General features: G+C 38.2%; 1 protein-coding gene across 1 annotated transcript in view; it reads right to left on the bottom strand.

The window, feature by feature from the left end:
* Positions 1-24,121, bottom strand: part of LOC149181417 (Peptidase C78, ubiquitin fold modifier-specific peptidase 1/ 2) — a 456,391-nt gene that overhangs the window by 226,932 nt on the left and 205,338 nt on the right. Inside the window, exons 4-9 of the mRNA XM_089416612.1 lie at positions 21,694-21,778; positions 21,308-21,477; positions 21,034-21,124; positions 4,700-4,825; positions 4,235-4,282; positions 3,989-4,065 (exon numbers count right to left, since the gene is read on the bottom strand). Coding sequence (XP_089272738.1) covers positions 3,989-4,065; positions 4,235-4,282; positions 4,700-4,825; positions 21,034-21,124; positions 21,308-21,477; positions 21,694-21,778 — 597 coding nt within the window. The remainder of the gene's footprint in view (positions 1-3,988; positions 4,066-4,234; positions 4,283-4,699; positions 4,826-21,033; positions 21,125-21,307; positions 21,478-21,693; positions 21,779-24,121) is intronic.

The raw sequence follows: 24,121 nt of genomic DNA, 5'->3' as shown, positions 1-24,121 counted from the left end.
ATTCATTTTCTGTTGGTTTCATATATCGACTTATTGTATGCCTGCAAGAGAAGCTCGAATAACTGTATGATTGCAATCTGTGGTCCTGGGCATCGAAACCGTAAGAAAGTGACAGAGTGCAAGCTCAAATTGATTTTTATTCTTCCTCTGGCCACCGTCACCTGTGCTGGTCGAATCTTTTTGAAAACGTGTTCAGTTTTGTATATTATCGACCTTCACCTGCAGCAAAATTTGAATTTTTGTGGCCGCCGACAGAGGTTATACGTTTGATTGATTTCCGTCATCGAATCCCTGCATCTACGATCCCTCTCACTGCCTGGTCGCCCTCCTTGCCCATCCGCAAACCTGCATTTTGAAAATCAAAAACAAAAAAGAGAGCACGCAGAAGAAACCCTTGAATGCATCGATGGCACTCTGCATGGACTGAAAGCTGCTCACGTCAGTCGTTGAGGGTTACGATTCCGCCTTACCAGTCACCGCAGATATTCTCAGCTATCCGTCGAAGGTTTGGTTCATTCAGCAGGTAAAATCGATTCATGAATCAGTCCGCCGTCGTTTTTGTGTATATACCTGCGTATTTGTTCTCTGGGTTTACGTTAGGTTTGCAGTTTCGATTTGGGTTGTATGCGATATCATAGTTTAATTCGTTTAGATTTTTTTTCTCTCAGTCTTTAGTTTAGTTTCATGTAATTAGATTTCGATTTTTGTAATTCGTTTTTTTATTTTATTTCCTTAAGGTTTAGTTTAGGGTTGTTTTATTGTATTTTAAGTTATATAAAATCAAAAAAATGATAGCGTGTAGTTTGTAATTAGATTTCTTTAGGATTTTGATGTAGTTTAATAAATTTAGATTTTAATTTATTTTTATCTTTTTTAGATTTTATTATAAAATAAAATAAAAATAAAAAATAAAAAATAAAAAAATATATATATATATATATTAGATTTTATTTTTAGGGTTTGATGTATTTTAGATTTTAATCTTTCATTTAAAAAAAAAAAAAATTGAAATTTTTTTTAAAATTTTGTGGGAAATTATTTTTACCAGTCTCAGTGGTTTTCATGTATATCTTTCATGCTGGGATCTAAGTTTTCAAGCCGAGATGCGAAATATGATATCTGGTTAATAATTTACAATTCTCGTGGTGGTTTTAAGCATTTATCTTTTCGGAGTTTTCAATTGCTGGATATCATTTTGGTCATGTGATTTAGCTGATGATAGATGGTTGCTGTTCATGGTTCATGTTTCTATATCATTTAAAAAGTAATCATTTAAACATTAACTCCACAAGGCACTGGTCTCCTCAATTCATCAAATAATTCGAGTGTTCTTATATCGTATCTCGTGTCTCCCAACCAACTGTTTGGCAGTTGGTCTTCATTATCTCACAGGGTCTACCCCCCTTAGCCGCGGGAGACAGGCTTAAACGGAGGGATCGGGGATCAGAGTGACAGCCCCCGATCCGAGCGTTGTCGTGTCAATCCGCGCGACAACACCCCTGTCTAAAGGTAGTACCCTAAAAAATATCGTGATCCTCTGTGTGGGGTCTGGTCTGATGGGAGGCTAAAGAATATGCGCTTGGAACCTAAGAGCCTCCTGCATATATAAGGCCAAACATCTTTGATCGGGGTACCTAAAAAAGTTGGCGAGGGTCCAAGAATCTCTGAACAAGCAATGAAACCTTCCTCTAATCTCGTAGTAGACAGGGCATCCAAGGATGAAGTGCACCTCAGTCTCCACTTCCTGTAAATGACATACCTGGCAATGTCTGTCTAGTCTATCGACCTGGTGGTCTGTCTCTACCCAAAGTCTATGAGAACCTACTCTGAACTGGCCTAGAGGAATTCGAAGAGCATGCATCCAGTGGTGAAATGTATATTGGGGTCGAACAATGAGCCTGTCTCTCAACTCCAAGGAGTGCTCAGCATAGAAGGCCATCTTTGGGCGCAACCCTCCTGGAGGATTGCCCCAGGTGACCTGGACGAACTGCCTGTAGATGTCCTCCCTGATGATCTTGTTTAGCTCATGTTTAGTAGGTAAAAGGTGACCAGGAGCATCTAAGCATATCGGAAAGGAGGGAGACAATCCAACTGAATTCCCACTAACTCTAAGAGGTTTGAAACTCATGTAAACCAACATTTGGCTCAGCTTGAGGGAGTAGAACGGGAAATAGTCTCAGAAGAGCAATATGCCAAGTAAGGATAATGGTCCCTACTCTTTATCGAGTCTGCCAAGCCCAGGACACAATGCAAGAATGAAACCAATCTAAAGATCATCTCAAGCCAAAACGGCTGAGCTCCAAACTCTGCAAGGATGATGTGCTGCGGTACTGTTAGTTTGCACCTAATGATGCGGCGGAGAAGAAGAATCTGGACTCTCTTAGTTGAAGCCCAGTCTGACTCAAGTAAAGACGGTCCCCAAATCTCTGAGCCATATAGAACAATGGGACGAATCAAGGTGTCCATGATGCTCATCTTAGACGAGATGTCCTGGAAGTGATGTCGAAAGCACTGTCTCTTGAGAAGGGCTAAGGATCCATATCCTTTGTTGATCCGAGGCAAACTGAAGCGGGGACCTGAAAATTGCACCCCCAAGTAAGTATACGTGTTGGTGATCTCAATCTCCTCCCCTCTAAATAGAAAGTGAAAGTCTGAGGTTTTCTTCAGCCCATTGAAGATCATAACCTTATTTTTACCCAGGTTGACCGTCAACTGTTGATGGTCACAGAACAGAGCTAAGGCATTCAGTTGCCTCTGTAATCCTTCTGGGGATGACGAGAGGAGGACCACGTCGTCAGCAAAGAGTAGAATAGATATCAGAACCTGGTGAAGAAGGCAGCCATCAGTGTCTTGGATATGCTCATGTAGAAATGCTTCCAACTCATCAATATAGATCCCAAACAAGGTAGGGGACAATGGACAACCCTGTTTAACCCCAATAGTGCTTCGAATGAAATCAGACATCCCATGGGCTGCGTGAAGACGAATAAGAACGGACTCATATAGGCGCATAATAGCGGTCAATAGGGTTGCAGAAATGCCAATATCTCTAAGTCTCTGGAGCAAGGCCTCCCTCGGAACAGAGTCAAAAGCTTTCTGAAAATCTACGAAACAACAGTAGACTTTCGAAGAGTGGTGTCATGCCTCCTCAATCACGGCGCGAAGGGTGAATATGTGGTCAATGGTCTAATGATCCAGTCGAAAACCTGCCTGTCCCCTAGCTCTGAGTTGTCTCTACTCAAGGTCACTGGAGAGCTTCCTATGTAGAACAGTAGCATACAACTTCGAGAACGTGTGACCCACCATGATCGTTCTATAGTTATTGGGATTTGAGCTGGAACCTGATTTGTGGATTGGATGGATGATGTGGTGTGCCCATGTCGGTGGAAAACCTTCACGGACTACATGGTTGAAGAGATCAGCGAAGTAGCTAACCAAAGCACGGAAACCGTGCTTAAAGAACTCTACTTGGTAGCCTTCCTCATCAGCTGCTTTGCTGCTGTTCATCACCCAAATGGCCTCTCTAATAAATCTGTCTGAGAATAGATAACAGGAAGAGGGTGGGGAGGTAACATGAATTTGAGCTTGCCCGCGAATATCATAAAGGTTGAAAGTGTGAGAGAACATGGATGTAGGGTCGAGGTCAGGTGGAATAGGGGATCATCAGGGAAGGATGGTACGTCAGAATTGTTTAGGGGAGTGGGCAAGGAGAGCAGAAAGTTCTCGTCTTCTATGGGAGACAAAGAGTCGTTTCTTGTGACAAAGGAGATGACAATAAGAAGCTTTGAGTTCGGAGTAGGCAAAGGGAAATGTGTCCTAAGGCTAACATCCATCATGAAAAGGAGACAATGACAAATAGTGATGATTCTAGTAAATTAGTAACACCCATGGGACCAGACAGTATTTATAAGAACCTTCATATGCAAATGTGTGAGCTTACATGTCTGTGTCACACATAAAATCAAAGAAAAAGAGAGATCATTCATACACTGTCATCGAAGTCATCTTGAAGATAATGATAGTACTCATAAGAACCTTCTAACAGACACATTTGTCCCCCAGCAACTGCAGATACAAGTCAGAGCAAAAGGAATTAACTGAAATAATTTAATTACATGACTAAGATCGAAAAAAATTAGGAAAACCCAGTTTCCTTTTCTATCATTTCTCTCCTTAGCCTCTGCTTGCTCATATTTTAAAGGACAGATATACAAAAGTCAAGAGCTAAACTCACCCCCACTGCTTGACAAGCCAACATGAACATTGGTTAGCCGCATCATGCCTGAATATTACAACCATCATTATAATGAGTATACATACTATTTAAATATACTAGACCAAATATTCAATGCACTCAATCCAAATTATTGAACAAACCACTGCAAAAGAATTAGGTTCCAGCAGCCTATAAGCAAGAAAATGACAACTATTTAGCCAGGTCAAGTGTATAATCAATTAACTGGAACTCCAATATCCATCACTTATGGCTTGCCAACAATTTTATAGGTAATATACCACCAGCATAGAAGTACATAAACACATGCCTCCAAAAAATGCACAAGTACTAAATTATAAAAGAAATGCTAAAAAACAATATACTCGTCTGTCCATAAAATCAGCTTATAATTCAGATGGTTCACATACAATAAAATGCTAACCCGCTAAATCACATGTGAAATCTATCAGTACTAGAGATTACCCTTTATTTTTGGGTGACTGCCTGCAACAGCATCAGTCGTTGCAAGGGTAAGGGCATTTGCAACTCGTACCATTGGACGATCCAAGGGTAACTTGAGTCGTACATGAAGCCTTTTCCTTACTTCTACTGCAGTAAAACAAAGGCAGAAACCCTGTCAAAATCTATGTAATAAACAAAACCACAGGCCAGAAACAGAAAATGCATTGTACCAGGCAAGCTATCAATATCAATCAGTGGAAAATTTATCCACTGAAAAGAATCAGTTTAATAAAAGAGGATAATATTTATGTACACACTTATATGTTCTTAGATAAATGAATGTATGCTTATTTTGTATAACATAGGTCCTGGGAGGTCATTAGTATTAAACATTACAGCAATAAAGTGAATGATATTATGTCAGGACATACTTTTAATAAATCATTAATGATGTACTAAACGCTTAACTATATGAGTTGTTCCATAAGAAAAAAACTCAAACAAGGGTACTTCATATCTGCATGGAAAACTTCTTGGAAAACTTTTTGGGAGGATGCTAGAATGCAGAATCAGCAAGTCGGCAGAAAAAGAGGGAAAAATAGCAAAGGGGCAGGCTGGCTTCAGGCCTAAACATTCTACTATTGATCATTGCATCACTCTAAGACATTTCATTGAAAAAGTTTGGGACAGCCAAGGTGGGGAAGCTTTATGTTGCTTTGTTGACTTCAAAAATGCCTTTGATACTCTCCCTAGAGATAAGCTTTGGTGCAGAATGGAAGAATTAGGAGTCCCAAAGGAATATAGGGTGGCTGTTCATAATTTTTATGAGCAGGTTAGAGCCAAAATCAGAACCAAGGAAGGCATGTCTGAATACTTTGGCAGTGACATTGGAGTCAAACAGGGATGTCCTCTTTCCCTCACATTGTTTGCTTTATATATTGATAAGCTCAAAGAGTGGATAAACAGTACCAAAGGAGAAGTGTTAATTTTAGATAACAATGGTATGTTCTATGCTTAAGAGAAATTTACTTCAATTTTTCTTATTAGCCCATTATCAATTTCCAGATTAGCAATCACATTAACATGACAGTAAATGCAGATAGAACATAAATAAAAACAGTAGAAGACAAGCCAAGACAGGAGGACACAAGATGTGGCGAATGCCAGGTGCAAACCCCAATGTGGGAAACCCTTTGATCAATTCTTCTCATTATTCTTCAAAAGTTCAGCAGAGAGAGAGTACAATATACAAAATTCACTTGCCCAATCAAAGTCAAATCTGTCAAGTCAAACAGCAGTCACAGGAAGCCCTAACTAGAAAGTAAACACTGGTCAACAGGGCAGAACTTTTCCTCCAAAACAGCTCGGTCAAACCAAGTCAACTCGTTATCCAACAGTCATCCGAATCAGCCCAAAACAGTCACGAAAAACTCAGTCAAACTTGGTCAACGCAGAGTCAAAACTGCGGTCAAACCCTCCTGCAGTCAACGTTGGTCAAACAGCTCGGATTGCCTCGATTTCTGTGCCAAATAATGCAGCCTGCCCAAACAGAATATTCCCCAAGAAAAACGCAGTCAAACTTGGTCAACTACATCTTGGTCAACACTGGTCAAACCCTCCTGCAATTCGGTCCATGCCCAAAACAGAAAATTGCAGTCGTGTCCTTTGCACATGTGGAGAGATGTTGCCTAGAAAAGTGCACGAACCAATCAGATGAGAGAGATGTGTGTGAAGATGAGTAAGCAAATGAGGAAGAGGCTCCTATTTATATGCAAAATTGAGGATGAATAGACGTGTCTTTCGGGCTTGTGAGCCTACATTAGTTTGTTGGCTGACCTTAACAATTTGTCCATAAATGAAATAAATTCATAATTCCATTTGTACATGTTAGAATGAGATGATCTTTGGATCAATCCTACACCTCTCGGAAAGAGGAATCCAATAAAAATATCAGTTGCATCATATGAGCTGTCCAAGGTGGAGTTTGGCCCTAATTGCCAAATTTAGCACTCCCTCTCAACTAGGAAGAAATCCACCTGCCAAACCATCTCACAATCTGTACCATCCCTATCGTCCCTGCTCTACTCTGCTCTGCTCTGTTGAGCCATGAATAAATAATGAAGAAGAAATGATCGAGAATGTATCATACCATTCTCCACTGACCCGAAGTCAGTCTCCAATAATCGACTGTGTATCATACTACTCTCCATTGATCCCAGATCAATGTCAAACATCCTAGCATAGGGAATAAGGTAGTACACGATGCGTCCATCGGTAGTACTATGGTCCCTATCCTCATTTCCCTACTCATTCGCCAGATGAGAAGTACTTCCCATGAGTAACAGACTGCATGGGTAGGATGTACCGACAGGAGAAGGTGAACCACCCATCCAGCTCATATGCCATAGGAGAAGGTGAACCACTCATCCTATGCATATCTCAACATGGGGTATCACAAGGGAAGGTGAACCACTCACCCTGTACATCGCGCACCACTAAGGGAAGGTGAACCACTCACCCTAGAGTCGCTCATCACTCCAAGAAGTACCCCAAGCCCTCGGAGCTCCCAGAGCTCAATATCCATCTCATACGGGACCCTCATAAGAGGGTCTCTCCACGACTCCAAGTCGTTCACGAAAGGATAAGAGTTTGACCTTCCCCAGGGGCTTCATAAGAATATCTGCAACCTGATCATCAGTTCCAATATGGCAGAGCTTTATTACTCCCTGTTGTACCATATCCCAGATAAAGTGGTACCTGATATCAATATGCTTGGAGCGGTCATGAAACACGAGATTCTCAAAAAGACGAATCCGCAATAGATCACGATGGTATCCAGCACATGTCCAAACAACTCACTAAAGAGCTTCCTCAACCAAACAGCTTCACAAGAGACCATACTAGAAGCAATGTATTCAGCCTCAACGATGCTCAAAGCAACAGACTTTTGCTTCTATCTCATTCAGGATACTGAAGCAGAACCTAAAATCAGGACAAATATCATATTTTAGTTTCTACTATCAAAGATTGATGTACCCAGTGTTGCGAGGGAGCGCCCCCCCCATCCCGCTCTCAATCCACGCTCTGAGCGGCAGTGACTCAAGAGCGAGTTGGGAGTGAGCTCCCTAAAAAAAATTTGCGCTCCCTGCTTTTTTTCGATTCAACAAAGGGAGCGTCGCCCCTGTCGCTCCAGGAGCGATTTTTACAACCCAAGAGTGGTCGAGGAGAGATCGCTCCCGACCGCTCCTGGGTTATAAAAATCGCTCCCAGCGGCAATGAGCAACGCACGAAAAAAAAAACGCGTGGGAAAAAAAAAATCGCCGAAATAATTAAAAAAAAAAAACAAATAAACAAACAAAACGACGGGTATGAAAATAAAGTGAGGGAGGGAATATAAATAGACCCTCCCTCATATTCATTTCATTGTTTGAGAGTGAGTGAGAGTGAGAGAGTGAAAGTGAGAGAGTGAGAGTGAGAGTGAAAGTGAGAGCAAGAGAGTGAGGAGCAAGGAGCAAGGAGCAAGACGAGATTGGAGGCCAAAGAGGTAGGCTCTACACTCTATTTTAGCAAAAAAAAATTAATGTTCATTCCTAAATAAATAAATAATTTTGTTTCTCTATTTCCCATTCCATTTTTTTGCATATTCAAAACTTCAAATTTCAAACATCATGGTTATATTTCTTGGCATTTTCTTCTTCTTGGTTCCTTTTTTGGTTATTATGGTGTTGGAGAGTAGAAAAAGGAGGGTTGAAAATGAAGAAGGGGATGAAGAAGTGGGTCATAGTGGATTTGATGAAAACCCCGGAGAGGAGGAGCTGGAGGAGAGTGAACATGAGTCAGCTGAAGCTCAAAATAATAAACAAGACCAAACCCCATTATGGAAATTTGTTAATAGACCTGAAGCAGGGAAAGGGGGTGGAACCACTAAATTTCATTGCCCCCATTGCAACAATAATTACACAGGTTCATACACTCGTGCCAGAAAGCACCTATGCGGGAAAAGGCCATGGGATGGAGATAAACAAATAGGAATCAAAACTTGTACAGGTGTGTCAGCAGTAGATAGAGCCAAATACATAAGGGAAGAGGAGGAAGCCCAATACAAATCTAAAAAATCATTGGTTTCTTTGAACGAAGCTTACAATCACAAAGAACTCCTTCAGCATCCTCCCAAGGCAGTGGATATGGAGGCACAAGGTCACCAAGTTTAAGGCGTAGAAGCATATCAAATTTCCTTGATGAAGGGTGTAGGAATGATGTGGATTCAAAAGTTTACAGGTTTCTCTATGCATGTGGGATACCATTCAATGTTCTTTGCTCACCTTATTGGCACGAAATGGTTTCTGCCATAAATGATGTCCCTAAAGGATACAAGAGCCCTAGGTATGACAAGGCTAGAACCGTTGGACTTGATCATGAAAAAGCAAAAATATCACATTCTTTGAATAGAATGACAAGTTCTTGGACTGACCATGGAGTGTCCATTGTATCTGATGGATGGACAAATGTAAAAGGCAAGCCATTGATAAGTGTTCTTGTTGTGTCTATTAGTGGTGCCATCTTTCTTTCAGCATATGATTACTCAGACAAGTTCAAGACTGACATCAACATTGCAAAACCATTACTTGAAACAATTTAGCGTATTGGGCCATACAATGTCATCCAAGTCATCACTGATAATGCTCCTAATTGTAAGGCAACAGGAGCAATTATTGAGGATAAATACCCCAACATATTTTGGTCTGGGTGTTTGGTTCACACAATGAACCTTTTGATGCATGATATTGTTAAGAACAAAAACGAACAATACAAATGGATTGGTGATTTGTACAAGAGAGGCAAAGAAATGATAAAATTTATTACAAATCATAGTAATACCCATGGCCTTTTCCGCAGTCACTCAAGATTGGCGTTGTTGAAGATTGCAAGGACTAGATTTGGTAGCTATTACCTCACCTTCAGGTGCCTTTTGAAGGTAAGAGAGTCATTGGCTAGCATGGTATCAAGTCCACACTGGCAGGTATTAAAGGAAAGGGCTACAAATGCAGCTGACGGGCAAGATTTTGAACAGGTGGAGGAGACCGCTCGTGACGATATGTTTTGGGCATGTGTGAGGCAAGTATTGGATTTCACCAAGCCTGTTTATCACATGATTTGGTTTGCAGATACAGATAAACTAGTGATTGGCGAGGTGTATGAGTAGATGGATACCATGTTGGGGCAAATAAAAGATATTGTTTATAAAAATGATCCCAACTTGTATAAACTGATTCACGATTGTGTGTGTATACAGTGGGATAAACTTAATGTTCCACTACATTGCTTGGCATATATCCTTACACCAAAATACTACTCTGCATCTTGGTTGGGCCAACCTACACCAGGGGGTGGGGTTAGGGTCAAACCCCATATAGATGAAGAGGTATCTACAGGATATTTGCAAGCATTAGAAAAGTTGATACCTGATAGGGAGGAATGTGCTAGTGTGTGTCTTGAATTAGGCAGATACTTCAGTTGCACTGGTTTGTTTGGTACCTTTCATGCAATGGAAGATAGAGACAGATTTGATGCACTCACATGGTGGGAATCATATGGCAGCTAGGGATTTTTGCCAAAATTGGCAAAAAAAGTTCTCTCACAGGTTGTAAATGCTTCTTCTGCAAAGAGGTGTTGGAGCACCTATAGCTTCATACATAATGTGAAAAGAAACAGACTCAATGAAAACCGGGCAGAAAGCTTGGTTTATGTGCACTACAACTTGAGGTTGTTGAGTCATTACTGTGATCGGGCTTATGAGGATCCAACATATAAAATTTGGGACAACCACCCAGAGGATGATAATTTGGAGGATGGCACTATACATCTTGAAGAACTGGAAGCGGAACTTATGAGAGAGGAAGATGAAGCAATAACCATGCCACCTCCACCATCCAATAGCAGTGCTCGAGTTCCGAGTCTTGTTCCTTTGTTGTCGCCGCCTCCATCTACACCCTCATGTGGAGGGCATGTGCCTTCTAGTTCTGGTCGTCGGTCTGTGCGAGAGGAGACTCCTAGAAGACCACCACGACCTACTCATACATCAGACACTTCTCATGGCAAGGGCCACATGAAGTAGTAGATAATAGATTTACAGTTTACTTGTCTTTTCTAGTTTCTATTAGTTTTCATAACTGTTGAGTCTTGACTCTTTCATATTTATTATGATATTTTTTGTAAACAATATATGACAATTTAAGTTTGAAGTTTGAAGTTGGCAATTATAACTCATTGGTAATGATTCTGGATTATGAATATGATGCTTCATGAAAGTTGTTTCATTTCATTTCATAATTCATTTTATAACATTTCATTTCATGTTAGATATTATTTCTTGTAATGGTTAAAGTTAGCTTACAAGTACAACTTTGGTGATCAATGATGATAAATGTTATATATTGAATTTTCAATTTTGAAAGCTTGAAGTTGAAACTATAAGATTGATGAATCATGATTCACGAGACTCAATATGTTGTATGTTACTAACTTGTGAATGTGGTTGATGAATATTATAACTTCTAGATGATTGATGTTGTATGGTTCAATGATCAATCTATGTTTTTTTATAACACCCACAACAATTGTTTAGATAATCTTCGGCAAAATCACATAACCAATCTTTTGTCGACGCATTTCGAACCAACCAGTGTGGTTCATCGTCAAGACAAGTTGAAGAACAGATCCAGCTTAGCCTATTTAAATAGCTAGAGCAGAGACACCAACGGTTACCTGGCCCAAGGGTTGACTTAAGGAGCAAGGTCAAATTTAGTTATATTAGGTAAGAAATAAATAAATATATCAATGATAAAATTATAATATAATAATAAATAAATCAAAAATAAATAAATATATATAAATTTAGTTAAATTAGGTGTGAGATAACTAAATTAATATATAAATATATAAATAAAGTAATAATAAATTATTTATTTATTAGATAAATATATAAATATATAAATAATAATATGGTCCGACTTACCTCCTGGCCAAGTTCCTCGCTGCGAAGTTGAGACCCTTGGTTGGGCAAACTGAGTCCTTTGTCAAAGACTCAGCGTCTTTTATTGAGGATCTTAAGAGGATTAAACTTGAGCCCGAGGACATTCTGGTAAGTTTCGACGTGGTCTCTCTTTACACTTGTATTCCTATCAATGAGGCCATGGAGGTAATTAATAAGCTAACTGACCCTGATACGGCTATGTTAGTTGAGCTTTGCCTTACCTCTACCTTTTTCAGCTTCGAGGGAGAATTCTATGAGCAGACTTGCGGAGTTGCCATGGGCTCCCCCTTGTCCCCTGTCGTCGCTAATCTCTTCATGGAAGATTTTGAGTCCAAGGCTTTGGCCTCCTCTCGTCTCTTACCGAAGCTTTGGAAAAGATTTGTTGATGACACTGGTGTTGTCTGGTCTCATGGTCCTGACGAGCTGGATCGTTTCTTCAGTCACCTCAATAACCAATCCACCGCCATTAAATTCACGATGGAAAAAGAAGATAATGGTTGTCTTCCGTTCTTGGATGTTCTCATCTCTAAGAAGGTGGATGGTTCCTTTTCTCATCAGGTATTTAGAAAGAAGACGCATACTGAGCAATACTTGCATGCTTCTTCGCATCATTTCCCTGCTCAGAAGTTAGGGGTTCTTAGCACGCTTGCCACCCGGGCTGTAAGAATTTCGGATGAGGAGAGCCTGGAAACGGAGAAGGCTCATCTCCTAGATGTTTTTGAAAAGAATGGTTACAATAGGCACCTCGGTCAAAAAGCCTTCCTCAGGGCCAAGAAGGAGCCTTCAATCCATAGGGTTCCTCAAGATCATATCATGGGTGTGAACCTTCCTTACATCCAGGGGACCACAAACAGGTTTGCGAGGATTCTAAAGAAGTACGATGTGCCCGCAACTTTTAGACCTCTCAACACTATCCGGGGCTCCCTCAGGTCGGTGAAAGACCCGATTGACCCTAAGGACATGAAGGGCGTATATATCATTCCCTGTTCCTATGGGACCCCTTATATTGGTGAGACTGGTCGCTCTATCAACCAACGGATTAGCGAGCATTCGGCTGACTTAAGGCATGGTAGGACCAAGTCCTCAGCCCTGGCTGAGCATGCAGAGAAGACTATGCATCATGTATGTATAGAGGAGGCTCAAGTCATTGCCAAAGTTGCGCAGTTTCACCATCGCAAATTTAGAGAGGCCCTGGAGATTGAGAAAAGGCCAAACAATCTTAATAGGGATGATGGCTGGAGGATTAGCAGTTGTTGGGTCCCAGCCTTGGCTTCCTAGCCTCCTCATTCCCCGTTTGTTAGGTCTTAGGGTTTCTGTCTTCCCTCTCCTTAAGTTTGTTTTTGGCGGGTTAGTCCTAATATTATGGAGTGTTTGAGTTTTTATTAGGTTATTAATTAATTTCGGGCTAATTATTGTATTAACCTTATCCCGTTTATGATACTATTGGGTATATTTTAATTAGATTTGAATTTTTGTTTCCATAATGTCAATTGTTTATGCCTTTATATTTAGTTCTACTATAACTCTTTTTAAACCATATAAATAATAATGGCAGAATTAACTTTAATAATTTTATTGGAATAGTGAATAAACACTGATTATTTATCTAATATAACTATCTTTTGCTTAATTATCTTACACCTAATATAACTAAATTTATATAGTTATATATGAATTTATATTTATTTACCTCACTAATAATACCATTTATATAAATTAAATAAATAATTTACTTTTGCTATTATAATTATTAATTTATAATTTTATATTTATTTATTTATTTAATAAATATACAAATATATTTTTATTATTTATATATTTATATATTTATTTAATAAATAAATAATTTATTATTTTATTTATATATCTATATATTTAGTTATCTCACACCTAATATAACTAAACTTATATATTTATTTATGATTTTATATTTATTTACCTCACTAATAATACCATTTATATAAATTAAGTAAATAATTTACCTTTGCTATTATATTTATTAATTTATATTTTTATATTTATTTTTATTTAATAAATAAATAAATATAAATTATTATTATTTTTATTTTTATTTATTTAAATAAATAAAAATAAAAATAAATTATTATTATTTATATATTTATATATTTATTTAATAAATAAATAATTTATTATTACTTTATTTATATATTTATATATTAATTTAGTTATCTCACACCTAATTTAACTAAATTTATATATATTTATTTGTTTTTGATTTATTTATTATTATATTATAATTTTATCATTGATATATTTATTTATTTCTTACCTAATATAACTAAATTTGACCTTGCTCCTTAAGTCAACCCTTGGGCCAGGTAACCGTTGGTGTCTCTGCTCTAGCTATTTAAACAGGCTAAGCTGGATCTGTTCTTCAACTTGTCCTGACGATGAACCACACTGGTTGGTTCGAAACGCTTCGACAAAAGATTGGTTATGTGATTTTGCCGAAGATTATCTAAACAATGTTATGGATCACAGAAGTCTAAATTCCTTAACCCACAACAATTCTCCTTCATTAATTAATCTCAGGAAAAACAGGTTTTCGATCCACAAAGAAAATTACAAGGAAATATGCATTGACTAAACCCTATAACTCGGCCCCACTAGAAGAATTCGACCCTAGGAATTTCAGCCCACTCGAAATTAGCCTCTGAAGAAATTTCGCTTGGAGAATTTCAGCTCACCTCTCACCAACAACTCACCCCTGCGCCTTCCCCTCGAATAACCTTTGCGCCTTAGGAAATTCAGCCCAAGAAAATCAACCTCTCCAACAATTCGACCTCCACCTTGCTTCAACAATTCGGCCTTGCAATCTCCAGCAATTCAGCCTCTTGGAAATGCACTCAAATCCACCTACACTCTTCCTCCTCTGCACTACAATCTAGTTGAGCCTCTCGCTCTAGAGAAAATTGCTTTCTCCATTTGTGTGTCTTCACCTCTTCCTTAGGCTTATTTTATAATCTTCATCAATCCCAAATCCATAAGCCTAATCTTCCTTCTAGAAGGTCTAGGAGATCAATGATTGAGATCATTTCTAAGTCACTTAAATAATTTCATTATTTATCCTTAGAAATTGACTTAATAGTCCACAATAATTAATTGACTTTAATTATTGTACTTTTCCTAAGTTAGACTTAGGAAAGAAGACATAAATCACTTACTCCATCAAGCAAGCACCTAAAAAGGCAATAAATCATCTTTTACATGCTAAGAGACCAAGCCTATGCAAAAGACCTTCCAAAGCTACCATAAGCTTCAACACTCCCTCCTAGAAAGGAGGGGATTCTCCACTACCCCCAGTTTGTCTTTGTACTTCACAAACTTCTATTTCACTAGAGGCTTAGTGAGAATATCTGTCACCTACTCCTTTATGGAAATGTACCGCAATCTCACAACACCTCTTTGGACCCTTTCTCTGATGAAGTGATATCTGATCTTGATGTGCTTGGACCAATCATGAAACAAACGATTCTCAAACAGCTTAATTCAACTCTGATTATCATAGTATATCACTGTTGGTCCCATCTCTAGAACAAATAATCCTGCAAGCATCTTGAGAAGTCATACTGCCTCAACTCGCCATACTTGTTGCCATGTACTCTACCTCTATTGAACTAATTGCCACTGGTTGTTGCTTCCTATTGTACCACAAGATCATAGTTGATCCCAAGTTGAAACAACATCCAAATGTGGATTTTCTGTACACAACACTCCCATCCCAATCAAAGTCTATGTACCCCTGCAACTCCACTCCACCAACTCCAACATATCTGAGCCCAAAGTCCATTGTAAGTCGCACGTACCTCAGCACATGCTTTGTTGCCACCCAATGAATTTGTCTCAGCTCCACCATGAATTCGTTGAGTGTGTTCACAGCGAATCAGATATTTGGCCTAGTGTTGACTAGATACATCAAGGAACCTATCAATTTCCTATTAGAAGCACTCAACTTCTTCAAGTTAGTGATCATCTATTGAAAATAGGCCTGCAACCCTCCATCTTGAACCTCCTCGGGATCTCAGCTGCATACTTTCCCTACCCAAGGAAAATCTCTCATGGTTGTTGCCACACCTCCAATCCCAAAAAGTAGTGCATTAAGCCGATGTCTTTCATCTTGAACTCTGAAGCAAGATCCTCCTTGCATGTCCCTATGAGCTTCTCTGATCTCGTCAAAAAAAATCATCAACATAAAGAACCAAGATGGGCAGCTCACCCTCAACAAGTACAAAGTACAAGTTGGAGTCCACCTTACTCTTGGTGAAGCCCAAACCAAGAAGATATTCATTGATCCTAGTATACCGTGTGCATGGAGCCTAGTTTCAATGTTTGCTTCCACTTCAAGATGTTGTCATTAAGCAGGGGCGTTGAAACTTGAGATAATGCCACCACCTAATCCCTAACCATCAGAGTTGGCTTTAAGTGAGGATGTTGGGATGTGTGTAAACCCATGTTAAGGAGGTCAATTGAGGACCAATTGGTGCATCAACAAAGTGGTTGATTGACCAATTGAGTAGGAATGAGTATCAACTACGCGCAAACTAACAGTCCCAACCAAGTCGAATTGGACCAACTAGGTGAAAGGAAAGCAATCTACCTAACCAACTATCTTAGGTCATCAAATTTGACCCAGTCAACCATGTTTTTTGGAAGATTGGCGATACGCTCAAGTAACCTACGAAGTATATATCGGCAAGCTCAAGTGTTGAGCAAATATATGATGAATATGAGGAAAACATGAAGATTTACAATATGTATGATGATACATACTACACCATAATGTTTTATAGTGTTCTTAAACTCCATAGTACATGCTTGGACTATGTTTCTTCTGCAATGCACCTTTGCTTTCTGACAATTTCTATAATCATTACAAAAAAAGGAATATTTTAGTTTATTTTATGAATGAGTTTTTCACCATATAATTGTGGTTCTATATGCAATTGTCCCTATTTGTTGTACTAAATAATTATTATTTGTCATTATTAGCATAAATGTGTTTCAAATGTGCATAAGTTAAGCTATATAAATATATATGCATGTGCAGACATTAGATACATATGTGTCCTCGTATGTACACCAGTGTTATTAGAACCGAACCAAAACTGGTGGAATCGGCCGCTTCGACCAGTTTGGGGACCAAACCGGTCCGATTCAAGGTTCGAAACTGGAAATGGTTGGTTTGGTGCTGAACCAGTCGGTTTTGTATAAGTTGATCAAAGATAATTTGAACACCTTTTTTTTAAGAAAAAACATGAATTTTTGAGTGGGGCAGCCTGATATTCAAGCCTATGGCCCTGGTATTGCTATGCAATTCATGGTGATGTTAAATTCTTAAAGTAAAAGTGGTGCTGACCTCATTGGATTTCATATGGAGAAGGTATAATTTTAGATCTCACTCAAAATCCAGCAGACTTAACAGTTTTTCAGAATTTTTGGATTGGGGGGATTGCAATGTTTCCATCAGATTTTGGTCATGTACGAGAGTATGGAACTAGTATTTAATCAAGAGCACCAAACCCTCTATGTAATTTGATGTTAGTGGCATTGGTTGTCGAACCCATCTATCATGACCCTACTAAAAATGTACCCATCACTCAAACAAAATTTGGACTCGACATGTTATGTTTTTTCTATGTTATTTTAATGCTTAGAGGGTGATATTGATGACAAAAATCCCAATAAAGGCAATGATTTTAATGGCAGATAGGCATTTGTTGTAGCATGATTTTTTTGGGATGCTAGAGGCCATATGGAGCCTGTTTGTTGATGTATTTTCAGTTCAGACTCCAGAGACAGATTGCAATCGATGCTATTTTGGTCATGTAATCCAGTGTGGAAAAAGTCTGGAAAAAATCCCGATTTAATCCTAAAAACGCGATTTTTTGAACTAAACGATTTAATCCCCCAACTTTTTGGCGACTTTTTCACAAAGGAAAAAATCCCGATTTTTTCCTTATACTCCCGATTTAATCAGGAGTTGACCCAAAAAGTCTGCCTCCCTTCCCAGGCTGTGGATAAAGAGGCCACAAAGGTGAAAAAACTGTAAATTGAAGCTTCCGTCCATGCATTTTCAAGTTATTGCATTGTATTGTTTGTCATACTTCTTGCGAGCATAGCAGTCTCATTTGTAATCTGTTAGTTTTGAGGTTAAGATATGTTTTTGTTTTCCAAGGAAAAACAAATCTTTATACTTCATATTTCTAGTTAGAAAGCAAAGTATACATTGGCTAAGCCTCCAGGCTTTTAGTGATCCAGACTCTAACAGCCACTGCCCCTTCAAAAGATTACAAAAGTACCAAAAGGACAAGCATACAACAGTCTTCTGTAGAAAGAACCCCACACCATCAAAAACATTGTTATAGTTGTTGAATGCTTCTAGAAGAAACAACAAAGAGGAGGTCATGAAGATCAAATAGCAACAACCTGTCCAAAAAAAACAAAACCAGTGCCTCAAAAAAGAACCCATTTTTCAGACAGGAACAAAGTACCTGTGAAATCTTGTGACAACAAAGATACTTCCTGCAATGAGAGCACGTTTTGAAAGGGAATCTTCTTTAGTGGTGAACTCCCTATAAATGTGGGCAAAGGTTATGTATCAGAAGTGGATTTTACCTCCAAGAGTTTTTGAATAATAGATGCCAAGGCTAGGTTAGTAATCTGACATCTACTGTTTTCTCAGAAAATAAGCAGCTTGGAGTCACCAAGCGTTAATTTTTACATCTACTGTGATACTCACTGTTAATTTTCAGTGGACCTACCACCTGACGCCTTATTACCGAAGCAGATTACAATCCAATGTGGAAAAAGTCGAAGTCGGGATTAATTCGGCAAGGGTCCAAAAGTTGAAAAACTCGTCAAAGTCGGGAGTTTTTTGAAAAAGTCGCCAAAAAGTCGGCAAAATTAAAAAAACACAAAATTATTCATTTTTTTTTTTTTTTTTTAACATCTAGAGTATCCACAACATCAAATAAATGCATTTCCACATAAACATGTAAAGAAAGCTAATATATAATATGTATATGAAGTCTAATGCTACATCACATATCAAAATAGTGAATCAACTCCTGAATTTTGGGTCCTGTCTGAGTCTCAACTCTCAAGAGTCAAAATATCAACAAAAAATATAATAAATGTATATCATGAGTCATCTAAAATTCATCAAGTAATCAGTCACTGAGATCCTCTTCCCCTTTTAATTTTTGTTTCCGCTAATTGTATTAAGAAATAAGTCATGCATTTATTCAGTAGATTGTAATCTGCTTCGGTAATAAGGCGTCAGGTGGTAGGTCCACTGAAAATTAACAGTGAGTATCACAGTAGATGTGAAAATTAACGCTTGGTGACTCCAAGCTGCTTATTTTCTGAGAAAACAGTAGATGTCAGATTACTAACCTAGCCTTGGCATCTATTATTCAAAAACTCTTGGAGGTAAAATCCACTTCTGATACATAACCTTTGCCCACATTTATAGGGAGTTCACCACTAAAGAAGATTCCCTTTCAAAACGTGCTCTCATTGCAGGAAGTATCTTTGTTGTCACAAGATTTCACAGGTACTTTGTTCCTGTCTGAAAAATGGGTTCTTTTTTGAGGCACTGGTTTTGTTTTTTTTGGACAGGTTGTTGCTATTTGATCTTCATGACCTCCTCTTTGTTGTTTCTTCTAGAAGCATTCAACAACTATAACAATGTTTTTGATGGTGTGGGGTTCTTTCTACAGAAGACTGTTGTATGCTTGTCCTTTTGGTACTTTTGTAATCTTTTGAAGGGGCAGTGGCTGTTAGAGTCTGGATCACTAAAAGCCTGGAGGCTTAGCCAATGTATACTTTGCTTTCTAACTAGAAATATGAAGTATAAAGATTTGTTTTTCCTTGGAAAACAAAAACATATCTTAACCTCAAAACTAACAGATTACAAATGAGACTGCTATGCTCGCAAGAAGTATGACAAACAATACAATGCAATAACTTGAAAATGCATGGACGGAAGCTTCAATTTACAGTTTTTTCACCTTTGTGGCCTCTTTATCCACAGCCTGGGAAGGGAGGCAGACTTTTTGGGTCAACTCCTGATTAAATCGGGAGTATAAGGAAAAAATCGGGATTTTTTCCTTTGTGAAAAAGTCGCCAAAAAGTTGGGGGATTAAATCGTTTAGTTCAAAAAATCGCGTTTTTAGGATTAAATCGGGATTTTTTCCAGACTTTTTCCACACTGTTACAATCTACTGAATAAATGCATGACTTATTTCTTAATACAATTAGCGGAAACAAAAATTAAAAGGGGAAGAGGATCTCAGTGACTGATTACTTGATGAATTTTAGATGACTCATGATATAAATTTATTATATTTTTTGTTGATATTTTGACTCTTGAGAGTTGAGACTCAGACAGGACCCAAAATTCAGGAGTTGATTCACTATTTTGATATGTGATGTAGCATTAGACTTCATATACATATTATATATTAGCTTTCTTTACATGTTTATGTGGAAATGCATTTATTTGATGTTGTGGATACTCTAGATGTTAAAAAAAAAAAAAAAAAAAAATGAATAATTTTGTGTTTTTTTAATTTTGCCGACTTTTTGGCGACTTTTTCAAAAAACTCCCGACTTTGACGAGTTTTTCAACTTTTGGACCCTTGCTGAATTAATCCCGACTTCGACTTTTTCCACATTGATGTAATCCCATACATGCTATATAAATGAGAACTTTTGCTTATTTGTGCATAAATGATTTGGATTCAAATGGATGCACATGAATATATATGTTTTTCTTGAAAATTTGAATATTTTATGTGTTTTTGGTCGACTGGTTTTTGGGTCCCGTTTTTTGACTGGTTCCACTCCAGTTCCGACCAGTTCCCGGTTCAGAGGATTTTCCGGTTCGGTCACTGATTCAGTCCTGATAACATTGATGTACACAAACACATTCTTATGTGGTATTGTCCCTCTGCCATCCTCGAAAATTTGTAGCCTCTCTAGCCATTCCTGTACCTATCCACTCATCCCAAAACCTTGGTGGAGTCTAGTTTATTATCAAGGATGTCGTATGATTTTTTTCAGTTGCTAGATACTACTCTTGGATCTAAAAGAATGACAAAGGACTCTAAATGAAAAATCCAAGGCATTTAACAAGTCCTAAACTTTTAACAAGTAAAAAACGTACTAGAAGAAAAAGAGGAGGTAAGAGATTCAATAAAACAGAACTTGAGAAAGCTTCATAAACTATGTAGCACTGTTAATAAATCTTTACAGAGTCTCTATTGTAGATTTGCTTCTCACTTTATTGCCACCTTACCTTGTTCCATTTCAGTTTCGCCAAAGCTAAGATCATAGACAGCTGTCAAAGGATGAAGGAATCCTGGAGGACAAAAATGATAAGCACATAGCTGCATAGGACAACAGATCAGTGTTTAGAATGTTCAGTTTTAAAGGGCAACAGTAGCTAATCTAAACTCCTGAATGACAATACTTATCTTCTGACCTTTTCACCATCTTTAGATCTCTAATTGAGTACTTTGGCATATGACTGCATAAGCTCAACATTATCACCAGGATATGGTATTATGTACCTTTGGTTGTTTTGTCCTGATATCTGATACTTTTCTCATTGCTGACAGCTGGTCAATTAACCCTGGTATTATTAATTTTGAAACTGCATCTGCTAAAGAGAGTTCCCTTGAGGCAAGACACAACACATCTAGTTTTATTACCAACATTATAAGCCTTATGTCTTCCTGAGCTGCAAACCAGAAGAATATGTCAGTGTTGTTTCGGTGATTTAATTGAAACCACAACTTAAACTGTTGTGCTTCCCATGAAAACATATATTCTTTTGCTAAACACTTGTATCATTGAGTGCATCCTTTCTAACTTCTTGGAAAATGAAAAATCAAAGGCACAACTAATCCGAGATACACTTAGTCAGAGTATCAAGTGCAATAGCATGATGAAATACCTGGAAAAAAACCAACACTAGGTGCACGAGGTTTTACATTATCCCTTGATTGATGAAGAACTGTTAGTTTTATTGGCTCCGGGATCTGAAAAATAAACAAAATTGAAAAGATAAAATCATAGCTAGAAATTAACTCTCAAAGATCTTTCTATTTGAAATCAGCTTATGAAACTAACAATCTGCCTCTTAAATATTGGGTTGGTATCAACACACATATGTCCATTTAATGTTATTGCTAATGTTATTGTATGTCATTAGGGGCATATATAAAGGTTGGGTGGTTAAAGCACCGTAACATCCTCTGGGTGAGATGAATGTGTAATGTGAGATGCCATGTGTGTGAGAGTTGCATACAATAATAAAATATTATCTATTCTATCTTCACCTTTGTGTTTATTTGTGTGGATGCGTGCACCCTAACATTTCTATATGGTATCAGAGCAGGAGCATCCGAAATCAACAAGGATCCCAAGAAAGGCCTGTAAAAATTATGGTCCCGACTGGCCTCAGTTTGAAGAGACAGAAATCACATCTATTTTGAAGACAGAAAAAGTAGCATAGTGCCAGTTTTTTTTCTTTGAAGTCCTAAATAAGCCAATTTGTAAAAAATTTAGAAGAAATTAAAAAAGGATGGAAAACCTCAAAGGCCATATATTTTTGAGACTAAACAAAAGAATAACAGATGCAATAAATGCCATTTGAAATGTGAACACAATTACCAATAGAACGAGAGCCCTTGCAGATGATATCTGAAGAAATAAATTGTAGAAATCAAAGGACCGGGCAGACAACTATCATAGCAAAATAGACATCGTTGCAGAGGTAAGGGCACATTTGCAAGATATATGTCTTAAAGCACAAATACATAGCAAACCCCTTTAGAGATGCCCCACAAGGGAAATCTAACAATTACAAAAACATTGTAGAATATGTGAGTAGACAGAAAGTATTCTAGACGTGAGATGAAGCAAAACATTTAGGACAGACAATTTTTCTTAGTGTTGATGAAAATGTGATGACCATATAGTTTTAGACATCTGAGAAAGACAACCAAGTCTTAAAAAGTTGGGACATGTAGAACACACGCCCCCAAAAGAATTTTTTCCAAATGGATGTGTCAGGGAACAAATAAGTAACAAACTGGTTTAGAGATGCCCAATGAGGGAGATTTGAGACAAACAAAAATGTTATAAATTATAATACAGGTGACTATATGGGAAAATATTCCAAAGGTGAAAGGAGGAAAAACACTCGAGGGGGATATTTTTCCATGGGGTTGCTCAAAACATGAATGCATGGTGAGTTTTGAATGTCTGAGGACCAAGAATGAGAAAGTCAACACACATAGAACAAATGCCCCCCACAAGAATTTTTGCAAAGATATATATGCATATGGTAGATGCTGGAAAAAACACCAATTGGAGAACAATGGTCAGGGCACACAAATCAATAGATTTTTCTGAAATGTAAAGGTGAGAAGCTAGGGAATATGAGAACAGTAGATTAGTTATAGATGGTGCCACCACTCTTGTTTTATTAAGGAAGCACCCACATATATGATATGTCACAAGATCACTAAGACATGCCCATCCCATAACTCAACTCAAAGGTGGGACAGATTCTCAGTCCAAGTGGAGGGTCAAGCATCCATCACCATGTTTCTTTTATTCGGACAATGTTAGGAGAGCTACAATAGATGGCATCCAACTTCCCTATAGGACAATAGGACCACCCATCTTGATCCAGCCAGTCTAGGCTATTCCCTCAAGGCATAGTTTTGAAAACTGGCCGATCTGAACCAGAAACTGGTCAGATAAGGCCAGTTAACGAATTGGTAGAAAAACCTGGCTGCAGGACCGGTTTGTACTGGTTGGGTACCAAAGCGGCCAATTTGGTACCTAACCGGTACAAACCGGCGTTAACCAGCCCAGTTAGATCTCACATGCATGCGGGAGTCCGGGACCCCTAGTGCCAGTTTTTGAAGTGGTTTTGGAGGAAACCAAGGGTTCTTTTCCTCCCTAAACAACCCCCCTTAGCCATAAAACTAACCCTCCCCTCCTAGACCCTAAACCTAAACAGAAAACCTAATTCAACCATGGCAATGCTAAAATCAATGGTAATTTTCAATTCTTAAAGTAAAAGTGGCATTATTTCATTTTCACATCACTTTTACTTAAATTTTTCACATTATCATTAATTGTTTCAGGATGTTTGAGAGTGGTCCCAACCTCATTGGATTCCATATGGAGAAACTCAAATTTTAGATCTCACTCATAATTCAGCAGACTTAACACTTTTCAGGATTTGCGGGATTGCAATGTTTCCATTTGATTATGTCATGTATGAGGTATGGGATAGGCATTTGATCAAGAGCATGAAGCCTTTTATGTATCTTGATCAATGTTGCATTAACCGTTATCGGGATAAT

Source organism: Pinus tabuliformis, chromosome 3_2, assembly GCF_031772625.1.
Source record: "Pinus tabuliformis cultivar Carrire ecotype Pingquan chromosome 3_2, CPIR1, whole genome shotgun sequence".
Lineage (NCBI taxonomy): Eukaryota > Viridiplantae > Streptophyta > Pinopsida > Pinales > Pinaceae > Pinus > Pinus tabuliformis.
Note: the sequence above shows the minus strand (reverse complement) of the source record. Positions and strands in the feature narration are given on the sequence as shown.